General features: G+C 39.6%; 1 protein-coding gene across 7 annotated transcripts in view; it reads right to left on the bottom strand.

Annotated features, from left to right (window-relative positions):
* Positions 1–18,679, bottom strand: part of robo4 (roundabout, axon guidance receptor, homolog 4 (Drosophila)) — a 32,421-nt gene that overhangs the window by 7,583 nt on the left and 6,159 nt on the right. For 2 of the 7 annotated variants that reach the window (XM_086131707.1, XM_086131711.1), the window contains exons 3-17: positions 16,281–16,438; positions 14,256–14,376; positions 13,999–14,137; positions 12,801–12,934; positions 10,998–11,110; positions 10,688–10,919; positions 10,492–10,613; positions 9,285–9,456; positions 8,968–9,165; positions 7,343–7,385; positions 7,152–7,264; positions 5,530–5,850; positions 2,518–2,622; positions 2,272–2,407; positions 49–276 (exon numbers count right to left, since the gene is read on the bottom strand). In XM_086131707.1, coding sequence (XP_085987833.1) covers positions 49–276; positions 2,272–2,407; positions 2,518–2,622; positions 5,530–5,850; positions 7,152–7,264; positions 7,343–7,385; positions 8,968–9,165; positions 9,285–9,456; positions 10,492–10,613; positions 10,688–10,919; positions 10,998–11,110; positions 12,801–12,934; positions 13,999–14,137; positions 14,256–14,376; positions 16,281–16,438 — 2,335 coding nt within the window. The remainder of the gene's footprint in view (positions 1–48; positions 277–2,271; positions 2,408–2,517; positions 2,623–5,529; positions 5,851–7,151; positions 7,265–7,342; positions 7,386–8,967; positions 9,166–9,284; positions 9,457–10,491; positions 10,614–10,687; positions 10,920–10,997; positions 11,111–12,800; positions 12,935–13,998; positions 14,138–14,255; positions 14,377–16,280; positions 16,439–18,679) is intronic. The other 5 variants (XM_086131709.1, XM_086131710.1, XM_086131712.1 and 2 more) reach the window with 5 other exon arrangements.

Below are 18,679 nucleotides of genomic sequence, written 5' to 3'. Positions count from 1 at the left end.
TGAACAAAAACTGAAAAACATTTTTTTTTTTCATTATTGTATGCATACCTGGATTTCTCGGGTTTGGGACTAAGCTCCAGATACTGGGTGGCTTCCTGTGCAGTTAGTGTGCCATCTTGTTCTTCATTCAGAGATCTGCTGGACAATGCAGTGGATAGTGAGCTATAGGAGGGATAGTTCATATTGTTGTTGGTGGACAGTAGAGAGTTGCCTGAGGTATCACACACTGACTGGAGAGAGCCGAGATCCATTGTTAGCTTTGTGGAGCGACTGGATCTGAGAAGAATGTAAAACAAGGGACACTTTTTTTAGTGTTAGACCCATTATTGTGTTCTTTATAATTTTCCACTCAGAATAATAAATCATTGTGCTCAATGGTTACGCAAACCTTTCTGCACTTTAGAGACAATGGAGGCCTAATTCAGCACTAAAGGTGTAGCTTCAAAGAAGTTAGCTCGTTGGTCAGAAATGAGGGAAGATAGAAAGGTACAGTTTCATGTAGACTTGTTGCAAATATCTATGTGCCTGTAGAACACCATGTCAAACTCAAGGCCTGGGGGCCAGATCTGGCTGGCAAAATCATTTTATGTGGCCCGCAGAGGCAAATAATGTGTTGACTTCATCTTTATTTCAAATGGTCTTCTCTTTTAACACCGAGGCATAAGATATTGCGAGCATTTGTTACCAAACCTCCATGATATGTGTATATGTGATAACATAAGAACAAATTACATTTATATGGGTTCACAATCATAACGGCCCGCCGGAGGACACCATAACTACAATGTGGGCCACAAAAACAAAGAGTTTCACACCCCTGCTGTCGAAGCACCTTCATTGGCAGAGCCTAACCATTAGCTGTTGCGGCATTGCACGTTGACCATCCATTTTCTATCCCACTTGTATACCAGTATTTCCCAACCACTTTTCCACAGCACATCTGTTTTTGTTTGTTTTTTTTGTAACCCCCCCTCCAAAATTCTTCAAAAAACCCATGTGGATTCCATGAGAAATAGAGGTTGGCTCCACCCTCACAAAAAAGCAAAAATAAGGGAACCCCCCCCACCCCCAACACACACACACACAAACCCTCCCATGTTTTTTTTTTAACATATTGAAAAAAAAAAACTGAACATAGAGAGGACGACCCGGTAGTCCAGTGGTTAGCAGGAAACCGGAGTACCCGGAGAAAACCCACGCAGGCACGGGGAGAAGATGCAGACACCACACAGGAAGGCTGCAGCTGGAATCCAAATTGTGTAATTATGAGCGTGAATGGTTGTTCGTCTCTGTGTGCTCTGCGATTGGCTGGCAAGCAGTTCAGGGTGTCCCCCTACTGCCCGAAGACAGGTGGGAAAGGCTCCAGCACGCCACGCGACCCTTGTGAGGATAAAGCGGATCAGAAAATGGATGGATGGAAGGAATGAACACAGAGATGAGACACTGTCCATACCAGTGGAATTGAAAAAAAGTTCCCAGAAAGAAAATGGTCATGGGACAAAAGAATACTCTGGAGATGGACATCAGCCATGACAGGTGATTGGGGGAACGTGGAGATGAATTAGCCACAGCATGACAGATGGAAAGATTCAAAGATGGTGCAGGACAACTACAACATGGCAGAGACTGTCCAGCTGAACCATTGGGGTGGAAGCTGAAGAGAGCGAGCCGGCTCGCTGAAGAGAGCAAGCCGGCTAGTTGAAGAGAGTGAGCCGGCTAGTTGAAGAGAGTGAGCCGGCTAGCTGAGGAAGCTAGCCAGCTCGCTGAGGAAGCTAGCCAGCTCGGGAGCATGAAAATAGGGTAGCATCGTGGGGCCCTGCTCTAAGGTTATGTTTATTAAAGAGCTTTTCATATTTGTAACATGTTAAAAGTTTTTTTCAGTCTTAGAAATTGCACATCTTTGTTTAAAATATTGAACAAAAAGTGCAGGGAGCTTGCAGACTGGGCAGCATAAAGCAACAAAAGTCAAATGAAAACATCAACAAATAAATCGTTCCCTAAAGTTTTCTACAGTGAAGGAAGTCTTACAAATTTTCAATGTACCAATAATTGAAATTATTTCACTTAGCCACTCATTAATATTTAAGTTAAAAAAAAAACACATCCTCTCGGCTGCTACTTGCCTGCAGGTGCCCGCAAAGATCTTAAAATAACCCATCTTTTGATGACTTGGATTTTTAAATTTGGCTGATGCTAAATTGCATCAAAATGTCGAATATCGGCCCCGACAATTGGTCAATCACTATTTCTGATATAACGTGTGTGTCTTACCCTTCATCTGAAGTCACACTGTGCATGTCCATAGCTTCCTCCAAGTTAAACAGTTTGGGTGGCGGTCGCACATCTACTTGTTGTAGTGACGCAAAATTATGCTGTACCCGAGGGCAGTCGGCAAATTGATTATACTCTGGAAATCCGAAGGGCACAGACATACAAGAAAAGTTGAAATAAGTACAACATCAGAAGACATTTACAAGTGGAGGTTGATGTGACGAGTGAGGGAATTTTTAACCATACCAAGATGACCCGATGGGACATGACTGAATCTCTGTTGGCTGACATAAGATGGATCAACCTGGTTTCTGATTTGCACTATGGGGACACTCTTCACTGCATGTACCTCTGCAGGTAAAAATAAAGTATTGTTGATGTACACAAAAAAAAAAAAATCTAATAATTTAAATTGTGTGTCAACTTGTGTTGATTTGGACAAAAGTTTTTTGATAATCTGAGGTATCATCTACCGCAACATCCAGCCATTCATTTTCTGCACCACTTATCTCACTGTATTAAAATCATAATGACTCATGCAAAATTATTCATAGGATTTCAATTAAACACATTAGAAACTTAACCAAGCAGCAAAGGTAAGTATCAAATTATCAGATTTTTATTATTTTTTTAATAAACTGCAACATTGTTTATTTGTTGTTTGACAGAGTGAACTCGGCACAACAACAAGTCATTTGAAGGGTACACTGTCTTGTTGTAATAATAAATACAGTATCTTGGCCATTGCAAGAATGAAAACCACATTTATGCCATTTGAGCCTTATGGTTATGCGCCAACATACCGAATTTTCAGCATTATAAGGCGCACCTAAAAGCATTAAATTTTCTCAAAACAGTGCGCCCTATAATCTGATGCGCTTTATACAGTCTCTTTATCTTCCCCATTGAGTTGTTTCCCTGTCAGTGCTCCGATGCCATCTAGTGGTGATTATTAGCAGGAACCAATTGTAACCTAAGAGAGTTCTGCCCGACACTAATTGACATGTGCATTCGCCAATACACACTCAAACATACAACTACTTTGTAAGCTCTGCGCAGCCATTATGAAACGAAGAAAATATCAAAAGCAGAGTTAGGAAGAAGGTGAAAAAAAGCAAGACGTCAAAGGATATTTAGACCCTGTCGGCAAACTGCAGCCCGCTGGTCTTTTTAATCCGGACCGATGAAGGTTGGTACACAAATAAGGTTCGATGTGAATAATTGCATTCGTTTCATTTGGACTTGTAATGACAGGCATTTCAACGGCAGGTGGCACAGTTACTTGAAGTTGCAGAGCACAGGGAGGGAGCGGGAGACGAAGAGAGAGGGAGAGAGATAGAGGGAGAAATCTTATCTGCCACCTGCGGACCTCTGTCAAACGGAAATTACTGAACCCGGTAAAAAAAACAAAAAAACTTATGCCTTAAACTTTCTACTATTATATATATTATATATATTACATTGACGATCCATTCATAACAATGGAAGTTCCGGGACCCGAAAGCCATACGGAAGCTCGCAGTAGCGCCGACTCGAGCAACTCCTGCTCGATACGACGGAATAACTGTGTCCGCGGCACTATTTTCTATCATTGGATCCAAAAGAGCGACATGTAAGTTACTCTTTATTGCAGTAAATTTTATTGGAATTGCGATTTTTTAAAATGCCATTCATTTACAATTACGCCCTGTAGATCGTGGCATCCAAACGAAGAGGAACAGTAATGACCGCGGAAGAGAAAGTGAAATGCATCCGATTAAGTGAAGGGGGTCACAAAGTATGAAACATTCAGGAAACGCTTAGAGTCGGAGACTTTGAAAAACAAGGAAGTGATTCTTTCTCAGTCCGATTCTGACAATTTCCCTGCTCACAGTGAATTGCTTGCGGCTCAACGGACGGTCGAGTCAATGGATGTTTCCTTGAATGGTTTGACTGTTATCGTGGGAAAAACCTTCCGCAAACTGGACCGCTGATAAGAGAGAAGGCGAGCTCCATAGCTCTAACTATGAGGCATCAAGGACTTCGAAGCGTTCCGTGGCTGGCTTCAAAAGTTGGTTGCACGACATCAGCTGAGCAACGCTGTCTTGGGTGGTGATGGAGAGGGGTGATCAAGTTAGAGACAGTAAATGAGTGGAAAGAAAATCTACCACGGTCTGATACTTGTCTCATTTTGTAGCAAATAGTCCTAATTTTTTTATACTATATTTTGTTCATATACCTGTACTGTATACTGCGGTTTTTGTGTTATAAACAGTTTTTGAGCAATATGTTGTTGCACTTTGCTGCTTGTGTTGTCACACATGTATGTTGTTAAAAAATACTTGGACTTTCATACAGGACATGTAACGTAGTTGTTTCACACAGAAGGAAATTCTGTTGTAAGGAAATATTGGACACCGCAAATATGATTCCTTAACTAGAAAATACTGTATCGCTCCTACTCTCCTCTTTCATCTAGAACTGCTTCAGACAACAAAGTGTATGCAGAAAAGTGTTGAAGATTGCACGACTGTCTGTGTCCTATGTGTTGTGTTGTGTTATTTTTGTTATTTTGACTTCAAAATGGCGCCGCGAGAGTGGCTGCCTTTCCAGCAGCTCCTATATTTTGTTGTTCTACTTCTTCCTTTCATAACTTTGCTGCTGTGAATCTGGAATTTCTCCATTGCGAGACTAATAAAGGTTTTCTTATCTTATCTTATCTTCTTCTCCTGGTCAGATCACAACCCATCTGCAGCAATGCACTGGCTAAAATGGGTAATCAACAACACTGTTCTCATTTCAAAAAAGGTTGTCAATACTTTCATGCTTTTTTTTCAGTTTTTTTTTATATGTGCCATATCTTGTGCTGACCCGGTCTGTCAAATTTTAAAAGTCAATGTGGCCCCAGAGCCAAAAGGTTTTCCCACCCCTGATCTAGTGGATGCATAGCGCAACCGCAGCCACAATTGTAGCTTCTATTCTATATCATGCAGTGCGCCCTAGAAATGAATTTTTTTTTAAAATACGCCTTTAAATGAAGGCGCGCCTTATATGACGAAGCGCCTTATAGTGCGCAAAATAGTTATAATTTAGTTCCTTCAACACATCATGTAACAATGCAAATTGTATTCATATGTGGCGACCTACAAAAAAAAAAAAACTACATTTTACTGTCGGTTTGAAATAATTCATTGAGAGTAGCATTCACAGACATCCACCTAAAAGGAAGCTTGACTAGTTGCATTTAAAAAGTAGTAATACTCATACGCCCCAACTCACCTTGCTTGATGTGGTTCTTCTCCCATGACTCCCTCAAAACACCCATTTTGGGCTGAGGCCGTATGGACTGTTTCCATGGTAACATCTCCCTGCCAGTAAGTGGTGAGGTCTTAGGCTGAGTGAATATCTGAATGGTTTCAAATCCATGCTGTTGTGGCAGGCCAAGAGGCATTTCGGGGTAACGTCTGGGACTGTTGAAGGTCTTGAGCCCATTTCCCATGAGGTCAACATAAAAGGTGCCATAGACGCCACAGCTGTCAGTCACAATGGGAACAGCTGAGTCCATACAGCTTGGGTTTTTCTTAGTTGGCACTTGAAAGTCTGATGAAACATAAATTCAAATATGATTGAAGTGGCAATTCACTGCCCAGCGTAGTGAAAACGGGACAAACAATAAAAGGAAACAGATGGACTTTATGAAGTCCAGTAAGTTTTTGGCACATTTAACAGACACTGAATAGCAATTCAGTCAGGTCGTAAAAATCACATGACACAAGAAGAATGGTGTCTAGATCCTCTGAAAAGCACTTAAATGTACCGAGAACGTAACAGACAAACATCGTTAATTGACCAAACTGTTGCCAAATATATCAGTACAGTTTAAATGTATATGGAGAGCCAGACAAACAACACAGCAGGAGACAAGATGGAGATAAGAAGACAAAGGCCATGGAGCCTACAAACAGATAATTTGTGAGGAAGAACCGAAAACAGAAATACCTCAGATACCAACATTGAGCCAACAGCGGGTCAACACAAATGCAAATGGATAGCGAATATTTAGCTTCGCATACACAGCATATACATGCGTACATATACACATACTGGATCTTTTTTCATTAGACGGTTTGGATTAGAAATATTTTTCTTGCGTTCCCCTCAAATACATCTTTTGTTTGTTGCATGTTTTTTTTTCTTTCTATAGAAAAACAACCCTAGGTTAGCGAACAAATAATGGGTGTTCAGTCGCATGCAAGTACATGCTGCGTGATTGTATTTTCTTGAAGTTCATGGTAAAGTTCATAAACAGGAAAAAGGTTCATGAATTTTTTTAAAAACAGGCATTAAAATGAATTCATTCCCCAAAGGAGCTGGTTTACCCTAACTTTAGACAACCTCAGTCTTATTTGCAATGATGTACAAAAAGATGTGTTGACTGACTTCCTAATTGATATTTTCCAAGTAATATTGAGAAGTCACATTCCTTAATGTTCTGACATACATTAACTGGGACGTAAAACAATGTGTACAGGTTAGAATTCTGTCTGTTAACAGAATTAACTTTATGAATTGGAATGTATGTAAGACAGACTATTATAATAAACATAATTGGTTGAATTACATTTTAGACCGACTGAAAAGGCAACTTCAACCTTCAAAAATCATGAAAGGGGGCAAGCTGCAAAAATGGACTCTCATTCGGGAACAAAGGAACAATAACTTGATCTAAATAACTGTGGAGTAACGATTGTTCCCAAAGTTTATCTGCGCCCCCTCCCCGATTCCGTCCTTTTTTATTTTTTATTTCTGTATTATGTGGAATGTTGTGCTGCCGTTGTATTTTTTGTCATTTGTGTAATATCAAAAATTAGAAGAAAAAAAAATGTGCAGTCAGTCCTCACTTGAGTTCCTCATCCCCGAAGGTTCGAGACCTTGAGCCCACAAATCCTGGTACTTCTTGTTAAAAGCAGGTCTCCAACTCCCAGAGATCCATGGAGAGTCTGGAGCTGTCATCCTGAAGAGAAGGAATAACAATGATGGCAAGTATCGGAGCATTCAGAAATGTGATAACTCACACCTCACGTCCTTTTACCTGTGATTAATAAAGATATCGTCACCAGCTTGTTTTCGCAAACCTATGGAGAAAAATCACAACAAGATCAACCATTCATTTGAACTTTATTTACACAATGCTTTTCATGTAACCCAAAGTCCTTTACATTGATTAAAATGATCACTTCCTGCCACTCTTCCACAAGGGCCTAGATACACGCACAAACAACTTAAAAATAATGATGTCATGACCTAAGGACTTCAGTTTGGGCACAGAGCATCCAGGTGAGGAAACAGCAGCTCAAGGAGCCGTCTGCACCAGGACCAGAGTTAGTTTGATTTGTAAAGCAAAGAAATAATTAGTTAGTTTTTGTTCCTTTAAAATTATTTTTGTTTTTGTTTCTTTAAAATTATTTTTGTTTTTGTTAACTAAATATATTTTCAATTGTAGTTTTTTCATTTTTGTAACTAGAATAACCATGATACTGCCCAACACACTGGGCTATGGCTCTCCTTTTCTGTGGCTCGCTGAATGACTGAATGGCACATTTGAACAATGCTCTGAGTTTCCTGACGGTCGAAGTGGAGCAGTGTGGGCTCGAAGCGTATTTCCGAAAGCAACCATGATTAGCGAATGGGGATTTTGGGTGTGAGTCCGAGCTCCACTGTTCTTGGGCTCGTTTTTGAGGGATTCATAAGGTAAAAGAAGTTCGGAAAGATAGGAAGGCCCTCGACCAGTGGTGACAAACATACGGCCCGCGGGCCGGAACCTTGGAGGCCAGCCCCCAAGGAGGTTCGATCAGGTCCGCAGGATCATTTAAAAGTGAAAAAATGCTTAAAAGACACGGAATTAATATTTTTAATAAAGTGCAATTCATGGAGTATCTGCTAGGGGACACAATGTTTTGATCAGAGAAGAAGACAACAGCAGTCTCAGTCTGTCACTGAGACAGACCCAACACAGCAGATGCTATCAAGGACATGTGAATACTTTATTCTTTACACATTTTTAGCTTAGTGTAAGGTGTAAGCAGGGATTAAATTGAGATTTTATCTGCACATGTGTAAATGGTTTAAAAATTCCTTTCTTTGTAAATCTCATTTAATCTTAAAATGCATTACTCCAATTACTTGTTAAAGTTCTGTGCCTTTGTACAATCAGTGGGATCAGTTGCAATGCATATTGGTGAATGATAAAAGTAGATTGCACATTTGTCTCAGGAAATCTAAGGTGCTTCATGAAATGTTTTGTAAAACATATGTTCATTAAATGTGAACATTTTCCTCATGTTCTTCTGCTTCTTTAGACCAAAACAAAGGAAAGACATATTATTTTGGTTATTTAGAGCAGAGTATGATATAATTGTAATGGTCCAGCCCACTTGACATCGACCGAGGCCATATGTGGCCCACAATGTGAAATTAGTTTGACACCCCTGCTCTAGTCCATAAAGACATTTAAAACCAATAAAACAACCTTAAAATAAATCCTTAAACACAGGGAGACTATTCAATGACTTTAAAATCAGTGTAATGACCACATCACTACTAGATAAAATATTACCTCTGATGTTGTCAATCTTTCAACAATATCCTAAATGTACCTCTACATGTAAAATTTTCAATGTTTAAGTTGTTCATTTTACTTGTTGGTCAATTACACACCTTTAGCCCTGTCACGACCTGGTATAAGATGACCCATTTTGCTGTGGCGTCTTAGGAGGCAGACAGCTGCAACTACCAAAATGCACCACAGGAGGGCACTAATGCTGCCAATCAATACGGGATCCTGGAGCAGCGAAAGCAAGGGAGACTGATCCGGTCTGCGGCTTTCTCTCTCAGAAGTAACTCTTATCTGTGGGTCTTTCAAACAAACAAAATTAATTATTCCACAAATAATGTTCCATGTGTCAGTAAAATCGAATGAATTACAAGTAGTATTTGCATTGCCCCGAAAATTATTCAAATGTGCTTTAGCTTACTTATGACAAATCCATGGGGGTCACTTGGCACCCCTACTCCAGCCCCGTTCACTGCTGCAAGGGTAATCCAGTAGCGTTTCCCCGGTTGCAGGGCAAAAATATCAAGCCAGTGTTGGCTGCTATCAACAGTCCAGTTTTGGTACTGCTGCTCATATGACTCGACACACCACACCTGAATGAGGAAACAGTTTGCATTGAAGTTTGGGTGGCATTTTCTGGACCAGCCTAGAAATGTCCAAATGTTGAATTATACTTTCACAGTTTCTACCCACTGTGTCTCCTCTCCCAGCATAGGAATTAAGAGTTGATCAAACTTTTTTTTTAAAGAAAAATTGTGCGTGGAAAAGATGTGAACAATAAAAAAATATTACCATTTAAATACCAGTACACTTGATGACAATGAATACATTCACATGCAGTCAATAACCCTTTCAAAACCTGAATCTTAGCAAAACAAATAAATTAATAAAAAGCATATTCTGCTTTTTAAAAACCCAAATAAGTCCCCTGGGTCCCTTTTCAAACCAGAATATTTGGTCATAGGAACACAATACTGTTTATTCGCTGTAGTGAGAAGTGAAGCCACCGGCGGGCATCTTACATTGCCAAACTTGAATACATTAATTTCTTTGCAGCATTTCCACATTATTTTCTGTCTTTTCAGCAAAAATGTGACAGTGTGTATTCCGACACACATATAATGTGTGAATATTAGTCACAGAATATTGACCGCATGCAAACTTGGAAAATATGGGAAAGTGAAGTTAACACAAAACAAGTCAAATATAAACAGGTATGTACTGTTCTTGACTTGATGCCAAAATGTAACTGAAACATTACTACAGTAAAGCTGTGAACAGTGTCTACTAACTAACGATATGACACATATACTGAGAAACAATTGTGGTCTCCTGAATTATGTGTTGAAATGGTCCCTGCTCAAAAAGTGAACCATGAACGAAATGGTTCTGATGACTCATCACATTTGCTTCTAAACTTGAAATTAGGAAAAGGTGTCACAAGTCAAGTGCAGATAAAGAGAGGCTAGTTGTTTTAAATCATGTACTGTATGCTTGGCTTCAAAGTGTACATTAATCCCGTGGTTTAAACTCTTGTAAAGTGTCTTTGAGTACGATGAAAAGCGCTTTCAAAATAAATGTTTTTTTTTATCATTATTATTAGATCAAATCAACTAAATAAGCATTACCTGGTAACCTTGGATGATTCCATTGTGAGTTTCAGATGGAGGAGGCTCCCAGTTTAGGTGGATGGAGTTGTTGTGATCATGATAAACTGTTATGGACACAGCTAGTGGAGCTGCACTGGGAACTGCATCGAAAAAGATAATGAAGTAACTATTGAATTCCAAATTATGAAAATATAATGACTGCAATATTCCTCACCCGTCTCCGGAACTCTAAGGAGCCGTGTGTTACTCTCCCGGCCATACAAACTGCTGCCATAGGGGCGAACCTTAAACTCATATTTGTAGCCTCTCCTTAATGGGCCAACCTGGGTCTGAAAGCTTGGCACGGTCACCTTTTTTGCGGCCCAGTCGGAGCTGGAGGGGAAAAGGCAACGATAGAGGACCTCAAAGCCATCGAGGTAATGAGGCTGAATGGGGAGGGACTGGAACTGAAAGAACGCGATGAAGAAAAGCAACTGATGAAGCAAAACATGCTCTTAATTTTCCGTGTAACAGTGTTTAGATACCTTCCATTGCACTTGTGATATGTTGGAGCCTGGGGCCATGATTGTGACATTTTCGAGGACCACTCGCAGGGCTGACAGTTCTATGTGTTGATCTTTCTGCTTCGTACTGGCAGCTACAGGAAATAAACGCAGCTTACTACATTATATAAGATTATAAGAGAGAGAGAGAGCAATATGCAAGTGTACCTAACATGGGATAAGACACTTTCCACTTAACAAGGCACATTTATCAAATGTTATTTAGGCAACACTTAGGCAACTAATATGGCATTGTCTGTCAGTATTTACCAATTTTAATTGAAACACAATCACACCACTGCCGGTGCACTACTCAGGGGACTGGCGCAAATTTTACGATCACAGGGAGGCTTTCCGAGCATGTTTTGTGCTGTTACAAGGAACATATATGTACAAGAAACATTTGTGACTGTGTTCCACCTCTTTAACCCTTTCATGCACCAATAATAATTGCCTGTAACCTGATAACATGATAAGCTGTCCACTGTCGTAACCGCTGTCCCTGAAAAGGGTTAATGTTTTATTTGGTTCAGACATGTTGTAATACAGTTACAGTGGTACCTCTACTTACAAAATTAATTGGTTCTGGAAGAAATTTATTAACTAGAAAATGTGTACGTTGAGATGCGATTTGCATATAAATGCCCTAATCCGTTCCAAGCCCCCCCAAAATTCAGACATAAATGTTTTCTAAAGCATAAAAATGCATCAAAATATGTAACAAATACATGTTGCAATTAGATTATTGAACAATAAATGACAGCTGTACATACTGTAAAAAAACAAAGAATAAAGAATAAAAATGATGGTCATTTAACTTTTAACTGCGTCCTCATCGATTTTTGCCCTCTTTAGTTCATGTTCTCTCTCAGAAGTGGTTTTTGCCTGGCGTTTTGTAAAGAACTGATCCAAGGACGTTTGCTTTTGTCGGCTTTTAACAATCCAATCGTGAGCGATCGCCCGACTGGTGAACACTTTTTCTGGGTGATTCACATTGACGTAAAACTAGCGGAACGCCTCATGGCTTAAGGAGCGAGTGACGAGGACGCTGCATCGACACATGTCTATCTATCTACACACATAGACACGTTCGGTAGAAGTCCCTCTTAGTCAATGGGATGCCAGGATGATGCTCGGTAATAGCCAATGGCAGAGCAGCTATAAGGATATTGCATTCAGGAAACTCGGAGCTGCGAGGAGCAGCCCATACTGTAGTTTTACCTTTCGTATCTTGAAATTTCATTCCTAAGAGGCAATATTTTCCTGTTGAGGCCTTTCATAACTTGAAAATTTTGTATGAAGAGGCGTTCGTAAGTAGAGGTACCACTGTAGAGTGGTGTTGCTTGTCTTTGTGTATTAAATTATTGCAACTTGGAGACACCCTTAGTAACAAAGTGCAGTCAAAGTTGATAAGTCATTTACAGTAACTTGATGTCATTCCAGGAGACAGCTTGTATAGTGTCAAGAGTTTGATGCTATCGATGCTATTGCTATGCGTTAGACTAGCGAACGCAAGTTAGCACGCAATCGTATCGCAAATGCGGAAATAGCAAATGTGCAGAGTTTGTTCCTGAGCAAAAGTAAGTGTTGAAAATGGATTGTTATCTTGGATGATGCAACGTTAATGATTGAACAACTTATTGGGTCTCCTGAAAAGTGCTAATTTTGGAGGTACGATTCCGCCCAACCTAAACTTCAACCTCATATCGTTTCACCAAAATAATGCATTAATTGGAATAAATGTTTCGCCAAATGAAGAGCACAACAAAAATCATACGGACATACTTTGACCTTCAACTAGTAGCTGTGCAGTGGCTGTGACCACACCGACATCGTTGACCGCTGTGCAGGTGTACTTGCCAGCATCTTGGGCCGTCACATAATGGATCTGAAGTGTCTGGTCTGGGTTCATAAGATATCTGGACAAAAATGTGACTTTTACCTTAATACTTTTGAGTGCATTACCACCACCTTATGGCCAACTGCTGTAATGCACAAAAAGTATTTGCCAACTGCCAAAAGAAAGTCAACACGGTTAGCGAACAGAGATTTCTTTGGATTTTCAAGAATATGCAAAAAGATCACAAAGCAGCAAAAGAAAAAAAAACACGTCAAGTTAATCCTTTGATGCTTGCTGAGTTATGGTGAGAGATGTCACGTAGGATGGCAGCTCAAACGTTACTTTTTTGTGCAATTTTACAGAAATGCAGTGGATATTAAATGTCTACACACCTCTGTTCAAATGCCAGGTATTTGTGGTTAAAAAAATCATAAAAGTACAAATAAAAAAGAATTAAAGATGAACTTTTTCAAAATTTGAATAATAACCTCATACTCATTTAGTGGCAAAGTTTTGCAAGCATGTGCACGAACTCTGACCTCCCCCACCCCCACCCCCGCAAAAAAAACATTCCCTACGTGTGCACACACTTGCAAATCTTTGCCGCTCAGTGAGATATAAGTGGGATGTGGTTCTAAAGAATGAACCAATTAACGTTATACTGTTAAATGATATTCTGGAGATACTTGTCACCACTTAAAGTGCCTCTGACAAACTCCATTCTAGTAATCTTTCCCTGTCATTTACTTTGTATTTTACTTTCTTGCAGAAGCCTGAAGGGACAGTGGCTGTTATTCTGAACGTGGAATAATGCCCTCTATATTGTCGAAGGACCCCAGCCAAAGGAAAAAAAAACAAAAAACAAAGCATGATGCTTCCAGCACCATGCTTCACTCTAATTATTGTGTTCTTTTGGTGATGAGCAGTGTTTTACTTGCGCCCAAACATTCTTTTTGTACGGCTTAAAAAAAAAAAAAAAAGATTTACTGATCACTACTTTTAGCTCCTGAGTCAATCAAGGTCATGTTAGTCAAATTCCTACTCATACTTTCTAAGTTGTAGTGCTTTAGAGCTTGTGGTACAAATAAAACAAGCATTATATTGTACTGTGTACTGTACGATGAAATTTGACATTCACAATACCTGCCATTGGGCAGTGGGCCCCGCTCTCTGCTCCAGACCACCGCAGGTGGAGGGTCACCTTTTGCCTGACAGTAGAACTGGGCAGACTCCCCCAATCTCACTGAGACATTTTCTGGCTTGACCACAAAAACTGGTTTTGCTAGAGTAAAAGAAAGTAAATCGGTTCTCAAAGTGGAATGACATTGCATTTAGAATAATGGTAGTGCGTTAAAATACTGCAATATTAAATGACAATTTCGACTCTGGAAATGTCTAACCGAGCACAGTGAGTCGAGCTGCCCTGCTCTCGCGCTTCCCCATCGTGTTGCTGGCCACACACACATAGGCCCCAGAGTGGTTCTTCTCTGCAGGAGCGATGATAAGCTTTCCATTCAGCTCCTGTATAGCACAAAAACACACCCACACACACACCAACAGGAGGAAGAATTCACAGTAAAAGTTTGATCGCTTTACAAATGTGCAAAATATAATATTGAATTATCAATGGAGCTTTGATCGCTATTACTCAGTTGACAGTGAGTGCAAACTGATTTATCTCTCTTTTTTTGTCAATAAAAAAATTAAAATTACATTTGATTAAAAGATGCTTTTAAACTTGGTGCTAAGATTACAGTTAAAACGGTACATTTTGAAGGTATACGTAATTGTACAGCTTGCCACAACGCAGATAAAAGAGCACGACAATGAGAAAGTTCAATTACCGTATTGGCCCGAATATAAGACGACCCCCTCTTTTTCAAGACTCAAGTTTGAAAAAATACTTTTTGAACGCCAAATTAATTTTTATACAGAAAATAATTACAGTACATCTGAAACAAATGATGATAACAATATATTTGAGAGAAAAAGCATGTTATTTTGCCTCATTCAAATCTTAATATCTGAACATTTAAATATGTAAACTCAAGTGCAATCACATTCGTAAATGAATGGCTTTTGGTTTTTGAAATGACATCATAACTTCTCCTCAGCTGCCAGTTAACCTGGCCGATCTTCGACCCACTTTTCTCCAGATTGTTGCTACGTTTCTCCATTTTCTGTTATCTCTTCATTTATTTTCTTCTCTTTTCTTTCTTACCGCAATTTTTTATTTTTCTTCTTCGTGCTGCCGCTATTTTTATTTTTATTCTTCGAGACGGGGGTTCGCTTTGGCCTGGGGAGTCAAGTTCAGCATTCGCTTCAATGATACAGTATCTGGCGTTATCTAGCGCCGTGATTGGGTATAATGTCTAGACCCCGAATATAAGACAACCCCCACATTTTCAGACTTATTTCAATGCAAAAAACACCGTCTTATATTCGGGCCAATACGGTATTATTCCGCAACAATTCTCCTAAAAAATATTAAGCATCGTTTTGATTCCTTTATTGTGTTTTGCCCCTCATCGGAGCAGGCTACATCTGCCTCATAACTCCAAATGGTTTTGCTTTGTTAGGATGCGGAGAGGCCCCTCTGCCATCAACACCACCATTTGGGTGGAAACGCTATCACTTAATATTGCACCCAAAAGAGTGATACCATTTGTGCTTTGAGGGAGTAACGCCAATGCTCGATTCAGAGCAAATACGAAATATTGCTTCTCCCTAGGTGTCTTGCATGCATTTGTTTGCAGAGGAACTACAAGAGAGGTTGCTTCACGTGGTTTCTCCTGCGATGTACAAAAAAAAAAAAGTTTGATTGTGAATCAGGTGGTCGTGGTTTTGCTAATAATTTGCCGAATACTAAATATTATCTTGGTACACAGTTCTACACCTGTAAACAAGTAAATACATGAACCAAATACACCAACTTCCTTGCTCACCATTCTCCAAGACTGCTCCTTTTTGGTTTGGTCCAGGTGTTTGGATGCTGGTTCTGTTGGGTAGCTCTCAGTGCCCACAGAACGCAATGACTGTTGTGTCCTATGTTTTTTTTATTCCTACGCATTGTGTGTTCACTTTGTGAACTATATTCACGGGCTATACAATATACAGTTGGGGCAAGTTCTTATTCCCAACCCAGTGAAAATATCAAGCAGACTGGTGGTGCCGTAATGAGCCACACCTTTACCAAATGTCATAGGTTTGTGCTAGGTTTGGACTTGCCTGTCATGTTAATTGCTTCCGTTCTATTTCTTATTTTCTTGTGTCAAAATGACTGCAGTGAAAAGAAAAAAGGGCTAATGGTGGTGTGGCGTGCATAACAGCACAATGCAAGGTACTGGAATAAGACTTATCTCTTGAGTAACCAACATGCAAACATTTGATTTGAAGCTAAGGAAGAGGCAAAAACTGTATCTTACAGTGTAGTGGAAGTCAGTGTAGTTGATTGGCAGGCCATCTTTTCTCCACATAATGTTAGGTTCTGGGTGTCCCACTGGGGGGGCACAGTTTAAAACAGCCACTTCCCCCTCTGCCACCTCGACATCACTGGGCTGCACGGTGAAGGCCTCCTGCAGTGCTACAAAGTACAAGAAACAGCTGAGAATTAATAAGTCATCAGGACATCAAAAAGACAATAAATAAATACATAAATAAATTAAACAAATAAATAACATTAAATTGCACAGATTGCATGTGAATACTGTTTTTACAGAGAGGTAAACTATATACAGTATACACCTCTACAGGCTGCCGAGGTCATTTTCTAACAAAAAAGTATGAGAAGTGAAAAAAATACAAATACATCTCACTGTCAAGAATGAATCATGGGCCCTTGAACTCATCAGTCTTTTAACATTTCAGCCTCTGCTGAAATCCAAAAAGAAGCCACTGACTGTAAGACTGTCGGCGGTTTGTTTTTTCCACGTTGATGTTATTATCGCTTCCAGTAAACTAATAAGATTGATTGTCTTATTTTGGTGAAATAATCACAACAGGAGCAACCATGTCGCACTTACATCATCGGTGACAGTGGATTCAAGTAATAAAACCGAGCTGCTTGACACATAACTGTATAGTACTTTATTTTTACTTCACGGGAATTCATCATCTGCCCGCATTAGACCATGACTTGGTCTGAACCCGGACCTCAGTCTCCCATTTGAGGAAGGCTGCACTACACAAAGGAGAATAGATCATATTTACCTAGTATTATCTTCACCATGCTGGGTTTTTATAATATTCAGCATTTAATTTCAAATCTCCCCACCTACAATTCACAGAAGCATTGCCAGACCTTAAAAAGCTTGTGGGGCCTGATAAAGAACACTCCCAAAGTTCACATTTACCTTGAACCCTGAATATGTCCCCAACATTACAGTAGGGTTCACGACTGGTGAGGGAGTGATGTTAGAGTCAGATTTATAAATTTCTAGAAATTAATCTAAACCAAAGAGATTGGTGTGTTTGGCATGAAATAAGCAGCCCTGAAATTTAAAAAAAGTAAATGGGTATTTTTCTGACCCGTTTGAAGCAGATCTTTAATCTCTGGCGTGTGAATATTCTTATTCATCCAGGTCATTGTATGCTTGTCAAAAAATCATGACAGATTCAGCCTTTTTTATGCATTGAAGTGTGTTAATTAAGATTTAAACAACATTAACTGCTTCAAATAAAGCAAAACTTTAAGCCACTTCAGACGATTGGATGTCCTTAGGAACGTGTGCTTATTGAGCTTGATGAAACGTTGATGGCTGACTGACAGTCTAGCGCACAGGAAAGCTTTATTAGGATTCACTCCTTTTGGAGTCCACATTTCCCAGGGCCAGTTCACAGTTCTCAAAACAAAAAAAAACAACAACAACAACAACAAAAAACACTTTGTCACAAATGTCAAAACTATATGTAGATAGTAGAATCTTATTAAAGTGACCTTTTGTAAATCACCCCAATCTGGCTCCATTTTATGCCTCTAATTTGATTTTAATTACCGTATTTTCCGCACAATAAGGCGCACCTAAAAGCATTCAATTTTCTCAAAAGCCGACAGTGCACTTTATAATCTGATGTGCCTTATATATGGGTCAATATTCTGATTTCTTGGGCATAGTATTTGAAATGCTTTGTAAAGCGCTTAGTTACAGCGGTTGAGAAAGCTCTACATAAATTAAGGTGTTTTGTATTGTAATCCCTTTAGCTTAGTTCCATCTAGTGGATGCATAATGTAACCTCAGCTGCTATTTTAGCTTCTATTCTATGCGCCTTATAATGCGGTGCACCCTATCTTTGAAAACAGTTTTAAAATAGGCCATTCATTGAAGATGTGCCTTATACTCCGAAGCACCTGATAGTGCAGAAAATACGGTACTCTAAAAAAACTTTGCCGATGCAAGGACGATTGAGTAGTCTCCCAAGCGCTCTACAAAGCTTGCATGGAGCACATATTTGGCACTTGATGACATTTAGGTCGGATGAGCATGACCTGAGCCTCCACACTTCACTTGCATCAAATACTGTATATATCAGATTTATATCCACATATGAAAGAAGCCTGAGTTGGATTTCAATAAAATTTGAACCAACTTGGTGTGCAGAAAACTCGCCAATCAGAGGCTGTCAAGACGGAAGGTGTTACTGAGGGGTGTTGTTAATCATTTGTAGGTACACGCTGCAGCCGCACGGGGACACCCATCAATTGTACATTCCAAAAAAACAAAACATCAAACTGGATACACCTCAACTTGCTCTGAGAAATAGCTGATTTTTATTTATTTTTTTTTTTTTTGTGCAACGTTTGACCGGTCAATCATTCAGTAAAATT

This window comes from Hippocampus guttulatus, chromosome 15 (genome assembly GCF_054856545.1).
Source record: "Hippocampus guttulatus isolate MCC_2025c chromosome 15, RoL_Hgut_1.0, whole genome shotgun sequence".
NCBI lineage: Eukaryota > Metazoa > Chordata > Actinopteri > Syngnathiformes > Syngnathidae > Hippocampus > Hippocampus guttulatus.
Note: the sequence above shows the minus strand (reverse complement) of the source record. Positions and strands in the feature narration are given on the sequence as shown.